The 21274-nt window shown below is 44.4% G+C and overlaps 1 protein-coding gene across 1 annotated transcript in view; it reads right to left on the bottom strand.

Moving 5' to 3' along the window:
- pot1 (protection of telomeres 1 homolog) overlaps nucleotides 1-21274 on the bottom strand; it is a 333590-nt gene that overhangs the window by 29200 nt on the left and 283116 nt on the right. The window contains exons 11-13 of the mRNA XM_080190783.1: nucleotides 13728-13909; nucleotides 11730-11818; nucleotides 2524-2580 (exon numbers count right to left, since the gene is read on the bottom strand). Of these exons, the coding sequence (XP_080046909.1) occupies nucleotides 2524-2580; nucleotides 11730-11818; nucleotides 13728-13909 (328 nt within the window). The remainder of the gene's footprint in view (nucleotides 1-2523; nucleotides 2581-11729; nucleotides 11819-13727; nucleotides 13910-21274) is intronic.

Here is a 21274-nt window from a genome sequence, read left to right as displayed (position 1 = left end):
AGGGGGGGGAGGTATAATTTGGAGGTAAGAGGAAGGTTCTTTACACAGAGAGTTGTGGGGGTCTGGAATGCGCTACCGAGTAGGGTGGTGGAGGCAGGCACGTTGGACTCGTTTAAGATGCAGTTAGATAGGCATATGAGTGAAACGGGAATGGAGGGATATGGTAGGGGCTATTAAATAGGGTTAAACCTCGGGAGACACCGGAAGGGCAGGCTGTATAACTAATATGTTTTGTCTTTATTCCACAGGTGGAGGTCCACCTCGTGTCAAGCGAGGGGCATGCACACGGCGGGTTGTGCGTGGGCTGCTCTTGGAAGTCCAGGAGTGGCCTAGTACTTCATGTCGGTGTGTGTGCTTGATCCTGGACCGATAGACGGGCTCCACAACAGCTCAGTAACTAGCACTGCTAGCTGTGCAGATACATGGATTTGGGCCTGTGTCTGTGGGAGTTTGCGCATTCTCCCTGTGGCTGCGTGGGTTTCCTCCGGGCGCTCCGGTTTCCTCCCACACCCCAAAGATGTGCTCTTAGGCTAATTGGTTTCCACCAAATTGACACTATTTCTTCCCTGAATCTGACTGAGTAGGGTCCCATTCGTAGACATGCAGGGTAGAATAGGTGTAGGGCGATGCGGCGGCGCGGGCTCGTTGGGCCGAAGGGCCTGTTTCCCGTGCTGGGTTGTTCTTTGTTCTTTGTTCTTTGTTCACCTTATCAAAGGGTTTCCTCCAAGTGCTCAGCTTTCCTCCCACAGTCTGAAAGACATGCTGGTTAGGTGCATTGGCTGTGCTAAATTCTCCCTCAGTATATCTGAACAGTGCTGGAGTGTGGCGACTAAAGGGTTTTCACAGCAACTTCATGGCAGGGTTAATGTAAGCCTACTTGTGACAGTAATAAATTCACTTTAAAAATCTTCTCCCTCCTGTGAGACTGAAGGGCGCTCCCCCAAGAATCAGCAACTCCAGCTCAGCTCAGTGCTTCAGGTGCTTTCCCATTTCTTCATCAAAATGAATTCAGCTAATATCGAGCACTGCACAGCTCTGCCCCATAACTGTCATCATGGAGAATGAAGAGAAACCAAAATCACAATGTACACAATTGAGCTTCAGGTGAAATGGCCTTAGGCCCCATTGGATCTCATCCTTCCTCCTGAGCTGTGGAAGACACTGACAAGGTGAAACATATTGCCCATTTTCTGATGCTTTGGAAGGTTGTTGAAGACCACTTTATAGGCAGCCACATATTATGCAGTCAGGTACCGGCTGGATGCCATCACCAGCTTAATGAAAAATTACAGGTTTCATCACCAATTTCATCAGATATTTTGGTTCCAATTTCATAACTTGGCACCGGGAATTGGAATAATTGATCACTCACTTAACAGCAATGACATTTCCAAAATTCCCATCTTCCTACTAGGCTATCCTGCTCTTTGTAATCCAACCTTCATGGCAACATAATCCAGCTGCTGATCAGACACACATATTTTGAATTCAGTCCAAACAACATACCTCCATCCTCTTCTTCGGCTGCACTGGCACATCTACATTTGTTCTGGGTTCAGTTTTCCTCTTGTTAAATGTCTTATATTCCCTTAAGATCCTTTCTGAAACTTGGTAGCTATCGGCAAGATTACATAACTAACGTAGTTTTACAAAGATTAGGTACATATCATAACAAGAGGTGTACATTAGAGGGCAATAATGCTGATCTGCACAGAACTATAACAGAGCTTGTGTGATAAAGAAAGACTTGCATTTATATAGCATCTTTTCTTTCCTCAGGATGTTCCAAAGTGATTTACAATCAATTAAATACTTTTCTTTTAAAGAGTAAATTATTGTTGTAATGTGCGAAAGACAGCAGTCAAATGCATACAGCAAGATTCCACAATGTGATAAATACATCTTTAGATACCAAGGGGCAATTTAGCATGGCCAATCAACCTAACCTGCACATCTTTGGACTGTGGGAGGAAACCGGAGCACCCAGAGGAAACCCACTTGGATAGAGAGAGAGCATGCAAACCCTACACACAGTTATCGAAGGCTGGAATCAAGTTTGGGTCCGTGGTGCTGTGAGGCAGCAGTGCTAACCAATGTGCCACTATGCTGCCCTAAATGACCAGATAATCTGTATTGATGATGTTGGCACAGGGATATGTATTGGTTAAGGCACGGGGATAAAAACACCCATGTTCTTCTTTGAGTAGTTTAACAGCCATCTGCAAGGGCAGATAGAGCCTGGGTTCATATCTCATCCTCAATATAGCTCCTCTAGCATGGCACTCCCTCAGTCTTGCATTGGAATGTTCACCAGGGTTGTGATCTCAGGTGTGTGGGGTAGCTTTTGTGTCCACAACCACTTGAGGTGCGAGTTTTCTGACTGAACCACAGCTGACACCAAGAAAAGGAATTATTCAGACCACAGGCACAGCGATCAATTTTAAAGCAGCAACTTCACAAAAAGCCATGCCAAAGAACAGACTCAATTTTCTACAGGTTCGAGGAATTTATGCCAATACCAACCTGTTGCAGATTCTTGATGACATCGTGCGACATGAGTTGCTGTGGCCCATTCAGGAGCTGGAAGATTTAATAATAAATCTCATTAATGAAGTAACCAGCACATCACTTACCAAACAGGAAACCTGCTCTATTTGTAAAATGTTTCCCAATCTAAACAAAAAATTCACATCACCCCCGCTACATGTAGCCATGGGCTGAGTGCTGAGAGAGGGGAAGCAGGCAAAAGGCTTTTAGTTACTTGAACACGAGTCAGAAAGTGTTTAGTGTTCAAAGTGTAATGCCTCCTATTCTCATGTTGAAAATTGGTTGCAGGAATTAAAATGATATTTAATTGGTTAACAAAGATATTTAACATGGCAACACTAAACCCAACTAACAAAACAGAGAGATTGTCAAGTAAAGGTTCAAAGAAAGTGGAGAGTGTTATTAAAAATAATCACGAATCAGAAGAGTCTATGTATTTGTCACAAGTCGGCTCACATTAACATTGCAATGAAGTTAACATTGCAATGAAAATCCCCTAGTTGCCACACTCTGGCATCTGTTCAGGTACACTGAGGGAGAATTTAGCATGACCAATGGACCTAACCGGCACATCTTTCAGACTGTGAGAGGAAAACCAAGCAGACATGGGGAGAATGTGCAGATTCCGCACAGACAGTAACCCAAGCCAGGGATTGAACCTGTGTCCCTGGCACTGTGAGGCAGCAGTGCTAACCACTGTGCCACTACTTGGAGAAAGGTTAAAAAGGCATTTAAAAGAGGTTAAACCAACGAGAACCAATTGAGAGCGCTGATCCTTTGAGGGACTTAGCTGGGGCAGTACAACAAAATTACTGGCCTGAATCCTGTGGTCAGGATCGGAACCCCTATATCTGACCCTGGACAGACACAAAAATACACACTTGATTTTCTCGGATCTCTCAGAGCAGTCTTCTGATGGAGGGTCCTGCAGAAAACAGTCAGTGCAGGGAACCACAGAGGGAGCAGGGCAGTGAATTAGGGGAGAAAACCTTGCCCAACCGCCCCCATTCCCTGCAATGGCACTGGCTGCCATTCACTACCAACTTAAGAGTTTAAACTTCCCAAAGTTTCTTTGAAAAGCTATGGAGAGAAGGTAAATGTGTAAAATGGTAAGGTGGGTAAGGTGGGGGGAAGGGTTAGGGTGAGTAAGGTAAATGGGCAAGGGGGTGGAACAAGTGAGCGTGGTGAGGTTGGGTCAGATCAGATCAGGTCAGGAGTAGTTGGGTCATTGAAGTTAGCTGGATGGAGTTGTCAGGTGGTGGAGCCAGTCAGTTAAGGTTAGGGCTGGAGTAGGGAGGTGGGGCACAGCCAGTATGAATGCTTAAGGTAGTTCTGTCAGTACCCAGGTGTTGCACCAGGTCTTAACCTGTTTAGCATTTACTGAGTAACTATTCCGGTGAGTTGGAATTGTCAGAAGTCTTCAGCTCTAACTCAGAGTTGGAGACTTTTTCAGAGGATCCCAGGAAGCAGGGAAAGTCCCAGATAACCCCCAGAATCAGTGCATTAGGGCTCCTGAAGGGTCCCCAGAGACAGGAAGCTATGTTTAGTTTTGATTAGTGGTTATCTCTCTAAAACACTATCATACTACATTTAACAGTTTCACAGCCAGAAATCTGTAACTAAGCTTGTTTCAATTCAGTGTTGCAAAGTTTGTCATCATAATTTCCCAGGGAACAGACTCATGGAGAGCCTGGCATGATTTTTAAACACCTATCAGGTTGGTTCAGTTCACATTTGAGAGCTTCCATTTCATTTCAATGGCCAGTTATTCAGCATTCAGGATAATTCAGTCACATTTCATCACAGTATAAAAGACAACTTTATATGAATTACAACAGTGGGAAAGCTCTCATAAAGAAGGCAGTCAATAGTTTGAGATTCCTATGCAAAAGCAAGTTTAGTAAGAAACTCAAGATAAAAACCTAAGAACAGGCAGCTTTATATAATCCTGAAAGTTGGAGTACAAAGACCAACCTAAACTTTGCAAATGCGGGCCTATTTTTGGCAGAATGGAACTTCAGTCTCACCCAGTCCTGATCAATTTTTGGCTTCGGGCATTAGATACCTCCTGGAAGGAGGCACACTGGCTCCTGCTGGCGGAGCCCATTGATCTGCAGCCAGAAATATTCTGAGGCAATTGATCTGCTACCTTGAGAGGAAGAAGGCAATCTGAAGCTGCCTAAAAAATTGAAATTAGGGAAAATTTTTCAGCAGTTCCTGAGGCCTTTGTATGATCCCCACACTTTAGTGACTCGATTGAGGACTGGATGACCCATCTGACAATAAAACACTCCTCACAGCTCTGCTCGTCTCTCACTTGGGTTATGCACTCAAAGTGAGAAGTCTCACAACACCAGGTTAAAGTCCAACAGGTTTATTTGACAGTAAACCCACAAGCTTTCGGGGTTTGCCCCTTGGTCAGGTGAGTGGAGAGACTCTCCACTCACCTGATGAAGGGCAAACCCCAAAAGCTTGTGGGTTTACTATCAAATAAACTGATTGGACTTTAACCTGGTGTTTTGAGACTTCTCACTGTGTTTACCCCAGTCCAACGCCAGCATCTCCACATTATGCACTCAAACGCATGGCAATATTGAAGATGATGTGGAGATGCCGGCGTTGGACTGGGGTAAACACAGTAAGAAGTCTGATAACACCAGGTTAAAGACCAACAGGTCTATTGGCATTTGCTACCAAATAAATCTGTTGAACTTTAACCTGGTGTTGTGAGGCTTCTTACTATATTGAAGATGAGCAAGGGAGTTCTTCAGATGTCACAGCCAACACTTATCCCCTGCCCCCACCCAATCCAACACCATCATTGTGATGTCCTGAGGAGCTGTTTATATAAATTCTTTTGTTTCTTCTCTCTACAAATCTGGAGTCCTTATTAGAACTAGTTCAGAGGAAATCTGGCATTGATTTTTCAAATCAAGAGGGATTGAGGAGGTAAATAGACAAGGGGCAGGATTTTCCAGCCACGCTCACCCCAAGACTGGAAAATCCCATCTGAGGTCAATGGACCTTTGTGTGGTCCTGTCCCACCTGCTACAATTCCCATGGCGGATAAGACGGTAAAATTCTGCCCAAAAAATATTTCTACTGAGTGAGCCTGCAACTAAAGGACATTAATTAAAACTGCCACTTTGAGGGACCAATCCTCCAGGCTTGTCTTGGACTCTAACTCTACCTCAACGTAGGACTAAATGTCTGGACCCTATTCTGAGCAGCCGGGCAAAAATCATTTGTGTATGTGTTGGGGGTGGGGGTGGGGTGGGCATTGAAAACTTTGAACATGTCCCTTTAATGTTATTAAAATATTGGAGATGGGAAGCATTGCTATTTGAATTGGCATGGCAGCTCAAAGCAGGATGTTGTGAGATAAGTCCACTGGGAATATCACCAACTGGGGTTGACAATTCTGCCAACACCATAAGAATGGAAGGATGGGGGGGGGGGGGGGGAGGAGGTTGGGGGGTGCAGGAGAGAATTTCCCAAAAGTTAGTGAGGCGTGAAACCTTTCGCTAGAAACAGAATCTATGGCAGCTTTTAAAAGAGATATCGATAAAGATTTGAAAAACAAAATTTCAAAAATGATTAAAAAACCAGTGACTGGGGCAAAGTGGATTGATGTCCAGTGCAGAGATACATTTAAAAAGTATTTAGACGCACACTTGCGATGCCAAGCCATACAAGGCTGTGTGTCAAGTGCTGGAAAATAGGGTTAGAATAGTTGGGTGGTTTGTCTTTGGCCAGCACAGAAGTGATAGGCTGAAGGGCCCTTCTCTATGACGTTTACCACTATGACTCTGAGCTGTCCTCTTCTGTGCTGTCAAACTCTATGATTTATGCTGAGTCACTTTGACTTTCCAGAAATTTTAATGAGAGGCCACTCTTTGGTATTCCAATTCATTAAAGCAATCTGGAAATTAAATGTTCATTAGTCTGAGCTGTATGTTATTTCGTTTTACAAATATTGGCGAGCTTTCTATTTGAACCTGAGTTTTGACGATTGAAAATTCTTCTCTTGGGAAACCACCCCACTGGCATCAGTTTCAGTACAAAGACATTATATGGCCCTCATTATAGACCTGACCCTATTTAATCTGGTCTTTATCTATCCTTCAGGCTCAGCCGAAATTCCCACCCAAGATATCTTCTCAGGGTCATTGAGGAGAGCAGATGGTTGTTCCAGCATGTACTCCTTTGATTTGCAAGTTAGGACTGGATTCTCGACTCAAACGCCCACTGGGGCCTCCAGCATTATGTCGAAAGCATTGAATGTTTCTGTAAATCAAACAAGTACTAATTTTGCATGGAGCGCCGATGCTGGATGAGCCATACAGCAAGGAAAGGAATACTAAACAGATGGCTGAATGCTTCTTCCATTTTGTGGCTAGTGAGCTCAGGGGGCCAATCGAAGGCTCTTCTATTTATGAAGCTGCTGCACGGAATGACCCTCTGACTTTCAAAAACAAGCGTTTGTCTGATTCCTAGGATTCAACACTGATCAGAGCAGTCCTGTCTGCCACCACTAAAAACCCAAATGGACTTCCTGTGCTCCTCCCTTACAAAGTTTGACTCTGCCTCCATGTTGCTGCATTGTGCGGAGGGTTCGGTGTGTTGCCAATGTAAACACAGTTTGCATACCATGTTGTCTCTGATTCATTGTATGATGCTCTGCTTTCCATTCAAATCCAGCAAATACTGCAGCCCCGCGCATATTAAGGGGTGGCATGGTGGCACAGTGCTTAGCACTGCTGTCTTACAGTGCCAGAGACCCGGGTTCGATTTCCAGCTTGGGTCACCGTCTGTGTGGAGTTTGCACATTCTCCCCATGTCTGCATGGGTTTCCTCCAGGTGCTCCGGTTTCCTCCCACAGTGCAAGGATGTGTGACTTACGTGGCGACTATTACTTACGTGGCGACTATTACTTACGTGGCGAAAAACTGCAGCAGGCGACGGTGCAGAGGGACCTCGGGGTCCTTGTGCATGAGTCGCAAAAACCCAGCTTGCAGGTGCAGCAGGTGGTCAGGAAGGCGAATGGGATGCTGGCCTTCATAGCGAGGGGGATTGAATATAAAAGTAGGGAGGTCTTGCTGCAGCTGTATAGGGCATTGGTGAGGCCGCAGCTGGAGTACTGTGTGCAGTTTTGGGCGCCGCACCTGCGCAAGGATATTTTGGCCCTGGAGGGAGTGCAGAGGAGGTTTACTAGGCTGATACCGGAGTTGAGGGGATTGAGCTATGAGGAGAGGCTGAATAAACTAGGCTTGTACTCGTTAGAGTTTAGAAGAATGAGGGGAGATCTCATTGAGACGTATAAGATGATGAATGGGATGGATAGGATAGAGGTGGAGAGACTCTTCCCGCTCAGAAAAGACAGTAGGACTAGGGGGCACAGCCTCAAGATAAAGGGGAGGCGGTTTAGAACGGAGTTGAGGAGGAACTTCTTCACTCAAAGGGTGGTGAATCTCTGGAATTCTCTGCCCGTTGAAGTGGTGGAGGCTGCCTCGCTAAATATTTTTAAGAAGCGGGTTGATGGGTTCTTGATAAGAGAGGGGATTAAGGGTTATGGGGAGAGGGCGGGAAAGTGGAACTGAGCCACAACAGATCAGCCATGATCTTATTGAATGGCGGGGCAGGCTCGAAGGGCTAGATGGCCTACTCCTGCTCCTATTTCTTATGTTCTTATGTTCTTGATTGACCACACTAAATTGACCCTAGTTTTGGGGGGACGAGAAGGGTAAATATGTGGGATTACAGGGATAGGGTGGGATTGTTGTTGATGCAGGCTCGAAGGGCCAAATGGCCTCCTTCTGTACTGTGGGGATTCTATGATTCTAAACTGACACAGGTTCACTGACTTCTTTTCATAGCGAACAACCTGTGATTTTTAAAAATTTATTCATGGAGTGTGGGCGTTGCTAGCTGGGCCAGTACTTATTGCCCATTCCTACTTGTCCTTCCTCTGTGTGGGTTGTTAGGCCATTTCCGAGAATCCACGAAGAGTTTGATGACTCTACATGACGTGTTATAAACCCCACCACCACTATCACCCCATGGTACATGGAGAACCATTGCAAAAAAAAAATCACCCCACACCACAGCAAATAACCCACTGCTCTCTTAACGTTGACTTCTTTGGGAGAAAAAACACTCAGTGAATAGCCTGTGCTGAGCCAGGAGGAGACAGCACTGCTGTAAGACAGCTGTGGCACAGGCCACACACAACAGTACCAATTCTTCATCAATAGCACCATCTAATGGTGAAGAACTTCCGTTCACCTCACTGCTTCAATAGAGCTCCTGGAGGCAGCTAAGGAAAAGAGAGACAGTGTCACAGAAAGAGGCACGAGTGAAGACCTGAGGTAACCGTCACCATGTTATATGGGAACTATACTGGGGTACTGAGCTGAATACTGGCTCGTGAGTGGAGTGGAAAGCTGAATGAGTTTAGAAAGAATTAATACTTTAACCAAAACTGCTGGGCAGCTGGTGAGACACCTGGCCCAGAGTGCAAAGTGAGGAAACCACCCCTCGCACTGCTCTAACCAGGTGCGGAACACAACCCAATCCCTTCGCCAAAGGGTATTGCAGGCTTCTCAGTGTGTATCTGCTTTCAACATCAGCATATGGAAACATCTGTAGGTCAAAAACCATCCTGCACCAGGTATGCTATCATGCTCAGAATGAAGGCTGTCCATACACATTGAATCAGTAATAGTGAGAGGCATTCTAGACCAGTTTCCCTCAATGCAATGAATATTCAGGATGGGGGTAATAACACTGTTAGAACAATATAGTGATTCTGTGCTGACCAAAGACAAACCACCCAACTATTCTAACCCTATTTTCCAGCACTTGACACACAGCCTTGTATGGCTTGGCATCGCAAGTGCGTATGGAGGCGCCTGGGAACAGATGTCCAAGTCGGATCTGAATTGCGCCCAGATTCAGCAATTAGAATGAAAATGGTAAAATTGGGCCCAACGTCTCTCTTGAGGCACTGATGGACAAGGAGAGTTATGCTCTTCCCTCTATCTGAAAGAAGAAATCTTCTTAGCCAGACCAAGAGGGCACAGGCAGAGGTGACCAATACGGGACGCAGTGCAGAATGTGACAAGTTCTGGAAAGGTGAGTGACAAGCCGCTCCTGGATTGCACATGCATGCATGCACACACAGTGGCAGAACAAGTAACCAGTTGCATCACTGAAATGTCAGAAACCTTCACATATAGAGCACAACTGAGCGGAGGATATATATCAACTGTATCACTGAGGAACTCAACATCTCACATAAATGCCTTTCTGGAATGGGTGAAGCAGGGAAGCCTTCTCATTAATCTGTCTCTCTTCATCCTACAGAGATCATATAACCAATAAAGAATGCCTCAAGCTGATAGTGGTGGATTGTGGCTGTTCACCACACTTAGCCAACGAAGCAGGCAGCGCTGGAGAGCAGGCGGGAGGCACCATGGTAAGCCACAGCTGATGGTGAGGTGGGAGGTCATCTCGAGCAGGGTCACCTGAAAGCCCAATGTTTGAAGGCCACTTCTGCCTAATGTGTGCTGTGATTGAGGAAAGCCGTCATCTATTGAGCTTGTGATATTGAGTCAGCTGCTGCGTAGGCTGAGATCGCATCGCCACTGCCTCGAGTTTCCCATAGGGCCAGTTGTGGAGGGTGAGTAAGCTGCCATAGCCCAGTCATTGCCAGCCTCCTCAATGGGGAGAGATGGCCCTAAATCAGAACTTTAGCATCATTCCTCCCCATCTTCCACCTTGGTTAGAGCTCACTCTGGTGTTAGAATGGGCAGTACTGGGTAAACCTCACCTCAAGAGTGAGCAGGAGGAAGAGGGTGAGGCAGAGTTAGCTGTGGACCATCCCCACTGGAGGAAAATGGGCAGATTTAGCCATGTTCCACTGGGTAACAATGCTAGGCTTCAAGTGTCAGAAACGAGAAGGATTTCTTCTGAAGCATCAGAGATAGATGAATTCCTGAACGTTGGAGATTGGCAGATATTGAGGGGCAAGCTGATAGGAGTCTACAAGATTATGACGGGCATGGACAGAATGGATTGTCAGAAGCTTTTTCCCAAGGTGGAAGAGTCAATTAGAACCATAGAACACTACAGCACAGAAACAGGCTCATCTTGGCACTTCTTGGCTGTGCCGAACCATTTTTCTGCCTAGTCCTGCTGACCTGCACCTGGACCATATCCCTCCACACCCCTCTCATCCATGTACCTGTCCAAGTTTTTCTCAAATGTTAAAAGTGAGCCCGCTTTCACCACTTCATCTGGCAGCTCATTCCACACTCCCACCACTCTCTGTGTAAAGAACCCCCCCTAATATTCCCTTTAAACTTTTCCCCCTTTACCCTTAACCCATGTCCTCTATTTTTTTTTCTCCCCTAGCCTCAGTGGAAAAAGCCTGCTTGCATTCACTCTATCTATACCCATCATAATTTTATACACCTCTATCAAATCTCTCCTCATTCTTCTACACTCCAGGGAATAAAGTCCTATCCTATTTAGCCTTTCTCTGTAAGTCAGTTTTTCAAGTCCCAGCAACATCCTTGTAAACCTTCTCTGCACTCTTTCAACCTTCAATCTAGGCCTCTCAGCTCAAGAGACGGCGACTGTTTCACCGGCTGAACGACGGAGTTTAAATCTGCCATTTGTTGTCCAATGCATTCATAACCACTTCTGACACCCTGATGTGTCCTGGTCTTGTCAAATTCCTTCCAGTTGAAAAGCTCAAAACTGTTGCTCCAGAGACTGTTTAACAGTTAATTGGAGGAATGTGGACTCTTGGCTCCAACCTCTCCATCTGTTCGCCGCCCCCCCGGATCACATTCCTGATCCAGTGACACCATCCAAGATTTTGATTCGCATTCACCCGCACCCAACCTCACCCTTGGGGCTTTTCAAACTCCAGCTCCTAATATCTGACTTTGGGCACTTGACCATTAGGCATCAGGTCAGGAATATGGATAAGCCATTATATAGTTTTGCAGCAGGTCCAGCATTGCGAACATCAATTCCGTCGAGTAACAAGTGAACCAGTGGCGATCCAATTAGTCCAAACTTGCTTAGTTTCTCTGGTTTATTGATGCCAGAAGCCTTTGACAAAACAGGACTGCAAAGGTACAGATGAATATAACACAGTCAATGGCTCATACCTGAGGACCTGCTTGAAGTATTAAATATTTCCAGCAGTGTGAGATCGCCCAGACTATCCTGGTCTGCCAGAAGTGCTGATTCCAAAGATCTGAAAGAAAACAGAGAAAATCGTACAAAACATTTTCAATTCAAGTATCAAAAAAATGCTGCGAATGACTAAAAATAGATTCAGGGTGAATTCAGATAACAATAACCTTTGAGTGAACTATGAACAATCACTAAGGATAGGTAGTTTCACAATAGCTAAAGCCTGGAACAGATACAATGAGTGCCTGAGTTATTCATAGGTTATGGACTCGTACCTTTGGGGAGTGCAGAATCGCTTCAAAACAATTGTCAGGTGCAAGTAGCTTCTTGGAGCCAGTGTACTAACTTTTGTCTTAAGGCTGACACAATAGATCCTTAGTGCAATGGGGATATTTATTAACCTGCATCCAAGACACAGCAGAGGCTGAGGACTGGCAGGTTGTATGCACAAAGCTTGACCTATGTACATCTGTGGGTGCAAATTCCTATGAAGTCTTGCCTCTTCCTATCTAGATGCACCATAGAAAGCATTCTTTCTGGTTGTATCACTGCTTGGTATGGGCTCCTGCTCTGTCCAAGACTGCAAAAAACTACAAAGGGTCATGAATGTAGCCCAGTGCATCACTCAAACCTGCCTCCCATCCATTGAATCTGTCCACACTTCCCGCTGCCTTGGAAAAGCAGCCAGCATAATCAGGGACCCCACGCACCCTGGGCATATGCTCTTCCACCTTCTTTGTTGGAAAAAAGATACAAAAGTCTGAGATCACGCACCAACTGACCAACTCAAAAACATCTTCTTCCCTGCTGCCATCAGACGTTTGAATGGAGATACCTCGTATTAAATTGATCTTTCGCTACACTCTTGCTATGATTGTAACACTACGTTCTCCACTCTCTCCTTTCCTCCTCTATGTATCCTCTATAGATATGCTTTATCGATGCAGTGTGGAAGAAATAATAGTTTTCACTGTATACTAATACATGTAACAATAATAAATCAAATAAAAGCAAATCCTGTCTGTGTAATTATTACCAACCTTCCCTAATTTCCAATACTCCTAATATTCCGGCCTCTTTCACATCTCCAGTTTTACATGCTCTATCATTGGTGGCTATGCGTCCAGCTTCCTGGGCCCTACGCTCTGGAATCTCCTGCTCAAACTACTTTGCCTCTCACTCCTCCAATAAGACACCCCTTAGAACTTAACACTTGGAAAAATGTTTCAGTCCACCTGTCCCAAATTAACTTATCTGACTCAAAGTCAAAGTTCTTCAATGAGATTTTGCAAAGCACTTTGGGACCTATAACTACATTAAAGGCACTACATAAATTCAAGTTGATCCTGTTTACCAAATTAGATTAAAGACTGTGCTGGCATCACTGACTCTGGATCTTGGGTATCACACGGTCAGTGGAAACTCAAGTCACACTGCCAATTCCCCAAGACAAATGGGTCGAGAGTTGGTGTTAACTCCAGGACCTGGCATTGCTTGATAGGGAATCTCAGAAAAGCTGTCATAATAAACTCATCAATGGCGCAAGAAAGGTAGCTTTGGAAAACATTCTTATCCTTGACTCTTGCTTGCTGTAATATTTTACAATTTACACAAAAGGAATGAGAGCTCTTCCCATTTCCCAATAATAATGCCAGGAAATTGAGGAAATCCAAACTGACTTTTGACTTTCCTGTCACATTTCCCGTGTCTGCTCAGAGACCAGGACCTTGATAAGGCAGGAAAAATGCACTTGAGGATGATCACATCAGGTCATACATGTTCGCATTGAATGGCAGAACCTCAACGGGCCAAATGGCCGAATTCTGTTCCGATGTCTTATGTCTTTCACTGTATTGTGAACACTTTGCAACCAAGGGATTATGTACGGGGGAGGCGGGGGGCGGGTGGCTGGCGGCTGAAGTCTTCAGACCTTTCAAAGTATAAGTGGTGTCCCATTGAATGCTACTCACTGCCTGAGCTGTTGGACATCGCTGCAGTCCTTCGGCAGCACTGTGATTCCTCGCCCATATGCTGTCCCACCGTGGAGGTGAAATTCCATCTCTGGTACAGTGTCAAGGCTCCAGTTTGGTTTCTCTGCGTTCAACGTGGCTAGCTTTGCATGAACATTGTGGATTGTCAGGTGTGTTCCCACCTGTAAGAAAAATCCTCACTATTTATTACACTTGCTCATTTGGGAGAGTATCTTCTGTGTCCACCAACCTTAGTGAAACAGTGTAAGTGTCAGCATAAAGGGCCCATCACTCTTTTGTAACAAGTGTCTGCATTACAGCTAAAATTAGTAAATAGAGAAAAAGATACCTTCAGTATATTACTGTGAATCACTAACAGTCACTCATGGCTATGGGCAGAAGTAAAACTTCATCTGTATTTCTTAAGAAAGATTCTCATCTGTTTATAATTTGTAAATAAAACTTCAAAGACATTTAATTTCCAACCCTAAAACAGCCATATCCAATTGATCTTTCCAATGTTTTATACTCTTGATAAAATTGGAAATTCCATGCCTCAATTTTGGAGGCTAGAAATCCTGGTTCTGAATTTTCTTTGTAAATTCTGGTGCCTGCACTATGTTTGGTGTTAAATTCTAATTGCTGCAACAACTTCTGATCAAAACAAGGCAGGAATCTGGTGACTGGAGGGTTTGTTAAATCTTGTCTGGCACCTCTTGTTCAACTAACATCTACATCTGTTGTTCTTGGTGGCATAGTGAGTGCAGCATGGTGGTACAGTGGTTAGCACTGCTGCCACACAACACCAGAGACCTGGGTTCAATTTGGCATTGGGTGACTGTCCGTGTGGAGTTCGCACATGCTCCCCGTGTCTGTGTGGGTTTCCTCTGGATGCTCTGGTTTCCTCCCACAGCTCAAAGATGTGCGGGTTAGGAGGACTGGCTATGCTAAATTCACCCTTTGTGTCCCAAGGTGTGTAGGTGATGGTGGGGATGGGGGTTTAGATATTGTAAATGCATGAGTTTACGGGGGTGGGACGGGTAAGATGCTCTTTTAGAGAATTGGTGCAGACTCGATGGGCCTAATGGCCTTCTTCTGCACTGGGATTCTATTGGATAATAGATGTGTTGTGCCAAGTGTACCTACTCTTCTCCCATTTGAGCACACTGCTGGCATCCAACATTTTTGGTACCAACCAGTACAAGTGACTAACTTATAACATCACAAGTAAAATATGTGCAGCAATGAAAAATCCTCACTCTAATTTATATCACCATTCATTCATATAAAGGCACAAAAGGACCATTCAAATGATCAAGCATAGTCCTTCTGCCAACCCTGTTTAACAGGGAATAAAAACAAAAAATGCTGGATAAACTCAGCAAATCTGACAGCATCTGTGAAGAGAGAAACAGAGTTTCGAGTCAGTATGACTATTCTTCAGAGCTGTCTAATAAATTCATTCATTTAAAATAATGGATATATACCCCTGACCCTCATATTACATCCCCATTATTTATAACTGATTGCCAGCTAACAACTCCATGTTTCTGTTCAACATTATCATCTCAGTCTACAACACTCCCTGTTAACAATCCACTCTTATTTTCAAATGCATATTCATCCAGCATCATTTTAGTGAGTATCCATCTCGGAGCTGACTGCTATTGCAGCGAACCTGCTCCACCAACCTGTGTGCAAAATTATATTCCTTCTGGTAACTTGAAGCCTCATTAAATTAAACTTGCTCGTTGGCAGTCCATGTCAAACAGCCTGTTTCTTGGATCCATGCCCCGCTAAGTGTTGGGAACACTATCTGGTATTGTATTTCTTTAGGTAGAAATCAAATCAAATTTTCAATTAAAATTAAGTAATTCCCTTTTTTTCCTTTCATTTTGTTTCGCCCGTCCCTTTTTGGGCCACCATAGTGCTCTCCAGTCAAGTGACTAGTTCACACAAAGTGCTGCTCCTTTGGTGTACATTCTAGAAGGAAGGCAGATTTGCCTTTGGAGAGCACCTTTCATGAGCTCAGAACATTGGCACGGTGGCACAGTGGTTATCACTGCTGCCTCACTGCTTAAGGATGCTCTTTCTAATATAGCACATATATACATAGCAGGGTTACATTAGCTGTCAGTCCTCATTGAACCCTGGTTCAATTCCAGCTCGAGTGACTGTGCGAAATCTACACATTCTCCCTATGTCTGCATGGGTTTCCTCTGGGTATTCCAGTTTCCTCCCACAGTCTGGAAGACAGTTAGATGCATTGGCCATGCTAAATTCTCCGTCAATGTACCCGAACAGGCACCGAAGTGTGGTGACTAGGGAATTTTTCACAGTAACTTCATTGCGGTGTTCATGTCAGCATACTTGTGACTTTAATAAATAAATTTACAACATTCCAATGTCCTTTACAGCCAATGAAAATGTTCTGAAGTGCAGGTGTTGCTGTAACGTAGAGTAGGATGGGACAGGGCAAGTCAAAACAAGCTGTTTCCAGTAATAAAATCCCATAGAAGGCTGACATTAAACTCAAAATGTTAACTCTGTTTTTCTCTTTCCACAGATACTACTAGACTGGTATATTTTTCCACCACTTGCTGTGTTCACAGAATCACAAAATTGTTGCAGCGCAAAAAGGAGGCCATTCGGCCCATCATGTCAGCACCGGCTCTCCAAACAAGCATCATTTTATTTCTATTTCCAGTGATTAAATGGTCAAGAGTGCCTCTCAGGATTAAAGGCAGGAGATTTGGAAGAAGGAACAGCAGGAATGTCTTCCTACTAGAAGCCTATGGAATCCCAGAGTTAATATCTGAGGTAGAAATAAGGTCAAAATTAAAGTTTAATTTCAGTAGGTGCACAAAGGAAAAAGGTGAGTGAAAGGTGAGAACATTCCCCCAGCACTTCACTGAATATCAGCCTGGATTAGTTGCTCAACATTGCAGTGGGCCTTGAACCCACTACCTTCTGACTCAGAGGTGACAGTGCCCACAAATGAGCTGCACTTGACAGTTTAAATTACCAAGTGTTCTATTCTCCAAAAACAACAACACATACAACTAGATGCTTACAGAGGACTTGAAAAGAAAGTCCCCATTGTGGTTGCATCACTTGTCGACACATGCTATGCAGGTGCACGTGTAACAGAAGAAGTTGCCCCAGGCCCTGTGGAACTCTGTCCCTGCATGGAGACAACATCTCCAGGAGAGAAGGAAAGGAAACAATATTGGCAATGCCCTGATATCGAAGCAAGTTACCCTTGAAACACTAACAATGCAAGGCAATTTTAATATAAGCCTATAACTAATTGAGGTGGCCACAGCGGAATAAACTATAATAATATGTTATGTGTCACTCACTTTTATTGCAAAACGAACATTTAATCAGAACTGTCCTCCGAGATTATCCTCAATGAGTCAAATACAGTTATCTTTTTAAATTACTCATTAATGCAGCCAGGCTCCAGAAATCAACTGCCTAAGGATGCTTACTATAATATAGCACATACATACACAGGGGGTTACATTAGCTGTCAGTCCTAGGCCCATTTACAACAATTACAATTTAATCTGTGGCAGCTTTCATGTTGTACATAATGTGGGCTTCCATTGTGAAAGAAAGCTGAATTCTGCTCTCTTGCAAAGTTCTGAAGTGTAGGCCAGACAGGAAACTGGGACCAGTACTTTGAGGAATTTCTAAACTTTGTAAACAAATAATAAATGGCTACGCGGACCTCTTCCCACCTGAGAGACATGCTCCCTGAGCTGGATGTTACCGAATCAAGAATCTTGATATAAAGAATGTGTTTACAATTGCACCGCACACAAATGCACAAAGCTGTCCATGAAACTGCGGCCGATTAGTGTCACAAGTAAGCTTACACTAACACTGTGATGAAGTTACTGTGAAAATCCTCTAGTCGCCACACTCCGGCACCTGTTCAGGTACATGTAGGGAAAATTTAGCATGGCCAATACACCTAATCAACATGTCTTTCAGACTGTGGAAGGAAACCCATGCAGACTCAGGGAAAACAAGCAAACTCCACACAAACAGTGACCAAGCCAGGAATTGAACCCGGGTTCCTGGCGCTGTGAGGCAGCAGTGCTAACTATTGTGCCACCATGCTGCCCAACACTTAATGCACCGAATCTTGTCAGACACTGGCTTTCTCTATTATTGAGCCTGAGCCCCTGTCATGAACATCGTCTCCCCCAGTGCCACCAACCCATTAAAACACTAGGAATCCAAAAAAAAACTATCTGCAAGACTCGTGATTTGAATTGGAGCTCCTCTTGGAGATGGCGACCAATATTCCAAGCTCTCAATATCCGTTACAACAGCCACTGAAGAAGAAATGAAATGACTGACACACACTGGGTAGTGCCAGCCTTGTACTAAGAACAGAGAAAATTACAGCAGAGGAACAGGTCCTTCGGCCCTCCACCGACCATGCTGCCCGATTGAACTAAAACTCCCACCCTTCAGGGGACCATATCCCTCTATTCCCATCCTATTCCTGTTTTTGTCTAGATGCCCCTTAAAACTCACTCAGCTTCTGGTCATGTAAAGAGTAGACAGAAGGTTGCTTTCCCTGACACCAGGGCAGCTACCTATGTTCCTTCCAATCCCTGGCAGGTTCTTTAGCGTTGGTGGGCCCTTACTGTTCGCATGGTAATGCCGCTCAGAATCCCTCCCACAAACTCTAAACTCTTGCAGAAACGCAAAGAATCATTTTAATAGTACAATGAGTTGGCTGTCAGTTTCTGGGTGAGATCAACACATTGAGGTGCAGGCGTGGGCAGCACCCAGAGAACAACTGGCTTACAATCAATTGACCCACGATACGCACAGTGTACCCACTCACCCCCCCGATTCTGACACCTCTAGTCTGACAGGATGTCTCATGTTCCAAATAACACTGGTGAAGCACCATCCAAGTCCCACACATTATAAAGATCACCAGTTTGTTTTGATCACTGCTCAGAGTGAGTAGGACAGCCTTTTGTTTCAAATGACAACGTGATTTCTTAAATCTTTGCTCTCTTAATTGTGGTTGACCTTGCGAGGAACTCAAAGCTACTTATTATCGATGTACTTGACTCATTCTGCTTGTGCAATGCAGATCGGGAAAGCAAATTAACCAAAAAGTTTGGACTATTGCCCATGACACTGTCAGCTAGGTGGTACCGAGCACCCATGGTGCTGGTGAGGGGAGGGTTTGTCACAAGCACTGAGCACCAAGACAGCTCAAACATGAAATTCGGCATGTCCGCTAAGACTTCACCAATTTTTACAGATGCACCATAGAAAGTATCCTCTCCAGATCTTTCACCGCTTGGTATGACTCCTGCATTGACCACCACAAGAAACGACAAAGGGTTGTGAGCAAAGCCCAGTCCATCATGCAAACCAGCCTCCCATCCATTAACACTGTCTATTATTCCTGCTACCTTGGAAAAGCAGCAAGCACAGCCTAGAAATACTGTCTTCCACCTTCTTCCATTGGGAAAGATACAGAAGTCTGAGAACACATACCAACCGACTCAAGAAAAGTTTCTTCCCTGTTGCCATCAGACTTTTGAACAGACTTAGCTTATATTATCTTTCTCTACACGCTAGAATATAACACTACATTCTGCACTCTCTCCTTCCCTTCTCCCCAGTGATCAGTATGCTTTGCCTGGATAGCATGCAAAAATCAAAACTTTTCACTGTGTCCTGATACATGTGACACTAATAAATCAAATATAGGTGACATAATTACACAGAGGTAATGTTACAAAGTTAGCAATAGATGTTTTAAATCTGGAGGCTTGCATATTCGTAGTGCCATCCATTTTTCTTGAAAGGGGCATAACATTGGAAAATACTTGCGAGTGGGAATGCACCGTTCAGTGAAACCATCCTGCAAAGCGAGCGAGGCTCTGAAAGCACAGAAATATTAGTGCTTATCTAATGGGATGAATGCACTCTGATTGATTGTGTGTACAACATGCCCCGTGCACCTCACAGAGATATTTCCACGGTCCACAGGAGTTAGTAATTGCTGTATTATGAGAAAAGGCTGGGGAAATCAGCGTATTCTGCTGCACAGGGAAATTAATGGAGTGAAGCTATGGCCAGACTATTTAAAATCATTAAGGCAACAAATAAAATGGAATGGAGTGTGAAATATGATCTATATAGGGGGGAAAAGATGCAGAAGAAATCATTGGCAGAATGAAAGTTAGCAAACAATTTTTCAAGAACTTTTTGTTAGTGAATTCATTAAGATGTGATTTGAAAAAAAACAGACTGGATATGCCTTTAAGCTTCTGCTCTCACCCCTTTCCCTCCCTCCAAGAATTACAAAAGGGGTCCCTCGTGGTACTTGCTTTCAATCCCATCAGCTTCCATAGTCAATGGATTATTCTCCACCTCCAGCACATTTCCACGACCAAACACATCCTCCTTTCCCCTCCACTTCCAGCATTCCAGAGGCACCATTAACTCCGTAATACTTTGGTCCACTCCTCCATCACTCCTATCAACTCCTCCCTCCCCGTGGCACCATTTCACAGAGGCACAGAAACAGCAACACCTTTTACCTTCCTCTTTCGCACTGGCCCAGGCCCCAAACAATCCTCCTAGGCAAGACAGGTGTATTTCTTTACAGTTCAGTATACTATATTCGCTGCTTATGATACAGCCTCCTCTACTTCGAAAGCAAACGTGAGACTGGGTGACCACTTTGGGGAACACCTCCATTCAGTCCACAAGCATGACTCAGTCATGTTAATTTAGTTCTTCACCTTGTTTCCATTCTGACCCCTGCCCTTGGTCTTCGGAAGTGTTCCAATGAAGTTCCAGGGACAGTGCCTCATCTTTCGACTGGGCGCTTTACTGCCTTCTGCACTCAACGTTGAATCCAACATTTTTGGACTGTAACCTCTTACCCCATTTTGTTTTCTTTTCCCATTGCTGGTTTGATTCTTTTTGTCCTGCACTTTGCCTTCAGACAGCAGCTATTCAGGGTTCTGTCACTTACACCTTCCCTAGACACATCTTTTGTTTCTTTACATGGAGAGGTGGTGGCATAGTAGTAATGTCATTGGACTAGTAATCCAAAGACCAAGGGTCTTACTGGGGACCTGGGTTCGAATCCCACCATGGCAGATGGTGAAATTTGAATTCAATAAAAATCTGGAATTAAAACTCTAATGATGACCATGAAATCATTGTAAAAAAAACCCCATCTGGTTCATTAATGTCATTCACGAAAGGAAATCTGAAGTCCTCACCTGGTCTGGCCTAGATATGACTCCTTTTAACTGCCCTCTGAAATGGTGAAACAAGCAGCTCAGTTCAACCCCTATAAAACCTTTTCTCATTTCATGTCTCCTGCCCCATCATTGACGTTTCTTACATGTGTATCATTACGGTCTCTCCTTTCACTTGCTTGTAACCATCATCAGCTTTACCCAGTTCTGATGAATTGTTATCTCTGTTTCTCTCCAGAGATGCTGTCAGACCTGCTGAGTATTTTCAGTACTTTCTGGTTT

This window comes from Carcharhinus amblyrhynchos, chromosome 6 (assembly GCF_965287045.1).
Source record: "Carcharhinus amblyrhynchos chromosome 6, sCarAmb.v2.hapA, whole genome shotgun sequence".
In the NCBI taxonomy this organism is placed as follows: Eukaryota; Metazoa; Chordata; class Chondrichthyes; order Carcharhiniformes; family Carcharhinidae; genus Carcharhinus; species Carcharhinus amblyrhynchos.
This window is presented reverse-complemented; position numbering and strand designations above follow the sequence as displayed.